Here is a 1,126-nt window from a genome sequence, read left to right as displayed (position 1 = left end):
ATATATATAAGAAAATGCACACATATCATAATATATGCTATAGTAATATACTCACAAACACTCATAGCCACACTCACGCACCTAAAAGCACATACAAGAAAACAAACACAAATTCGCAAAAGTAAAAGAAAAAAAAATATTTTTTGCTTTGCTCACAGTCCCCAAGCCTGGAAATCACCTAACCTCAGCCACGATGACCCTGGGCTACCAGAATGGCAACAGTTTCGAAGGCACCTTCTCCTTCCCCATCAAAGAACACACCATGGGCTACTTGGCCAATTTCACCTTCAACGAGCCTTTGTCCAAGCTTGAGGTAAGTTTGTTGGGTGCTTTTTCTTCTTTTATCTTAACCTGGTTCCTTAAATAAAATTCTTTAGTTAACTTTAATCGCCGTTGAAGATATAATATGCTTTCTTAAGTGGCCCGTAAAAAGGGGTTTATTTTTGTAACAAAAATGCCCTTCTTGACTGAAAAGACTTTTAAATTTTGGAAAAGGGATACATTATTAAATCTTACATTTAATAAAGCAGAGGCTATGGGCCTTCTATGTGCAAGTCAGGATCGAAAGCAACTGTGCCGCAACCATTGCTCTCATTCTCTTGCGTTGTATGTTTGGGCATCTGATTGATTCAGAGCACTCATCATGCGAAGACCCAGCCAAGTGCTTTCCATTTTCGGGGGACATTTGATTAATACAAAACGTTTTTTCGAGGCCACAAAGAGAAACTGTGTCGATAGGGGTGTAAAACATGTCCAATCATTGCTATGTGTTTCTCCAGATATACGACGCTGCGGTTTTGACACATCTCAACGGAGGCCGCAAATGGATCATTGTTAACAAAGGCGACAGAGCAGGACCCACCCCTGGAACCACACTTGCTCTCAAGTAAGTTCGAGGTCTCCTCCATTGCTATGTCTGTCTTAAGCAGGATTTTTCCATGTCCTGACTTAGTGCCAGATATTTGCAAGTCACGAAGAAATATGTGTCGACAAGGTAGTAATTAATTGTTATGCTTCAAGATGAAACAAAACGGGACAAAAGAAAAATTGTTTGAAATGTGTCAAAGAAATATATGATGATGATGATGATGATGATGATGATGATGATGATGATGATGATGATGAT

The 1,126-nt window shown here is 39.3% G+C and overlaps 1 protein-coding gene across 1 annotated transcript in view; it reads left to right on the top strand.

Moving 5' to 3' along the window:
- Nucleotides 1-1,126, top strand: part of LOC101846123 (endoglucanase 4) — a gene marked incomplete at its 5' end in the record, with an annotated part of 14,747 nt that overhangs the window by 3,133 nt on the left and 10,488 nt on the right. The window contains 2 exon segments of the mRNA XM_013080291.1: nt 159-313; nt 780-886. Of these exon segments, the coding sequence (XP_012935745.1) occupies nt 159-313; nt 780-886 (262 nt within the window).

Source organism: Aplysia californica, unplaced genomic scaffold (assembly GCF_000002075.1).
Source record: "Aplysia californica isolate F4 #8 unplaced genomic scaffold, AplCal3.0 scaffold00080, whole genome shotgun sequence".
NCBI lineage: Eukaryota > Metazoa > Mollusca > Gastropoda > Aplysiida > Aplysiidae > Aplysia > Aplysia californica.
Note: the sequence above shows the minus strand (reverse complement) of the source record. Positions and strands in the feature narration are given on the sequence as shown.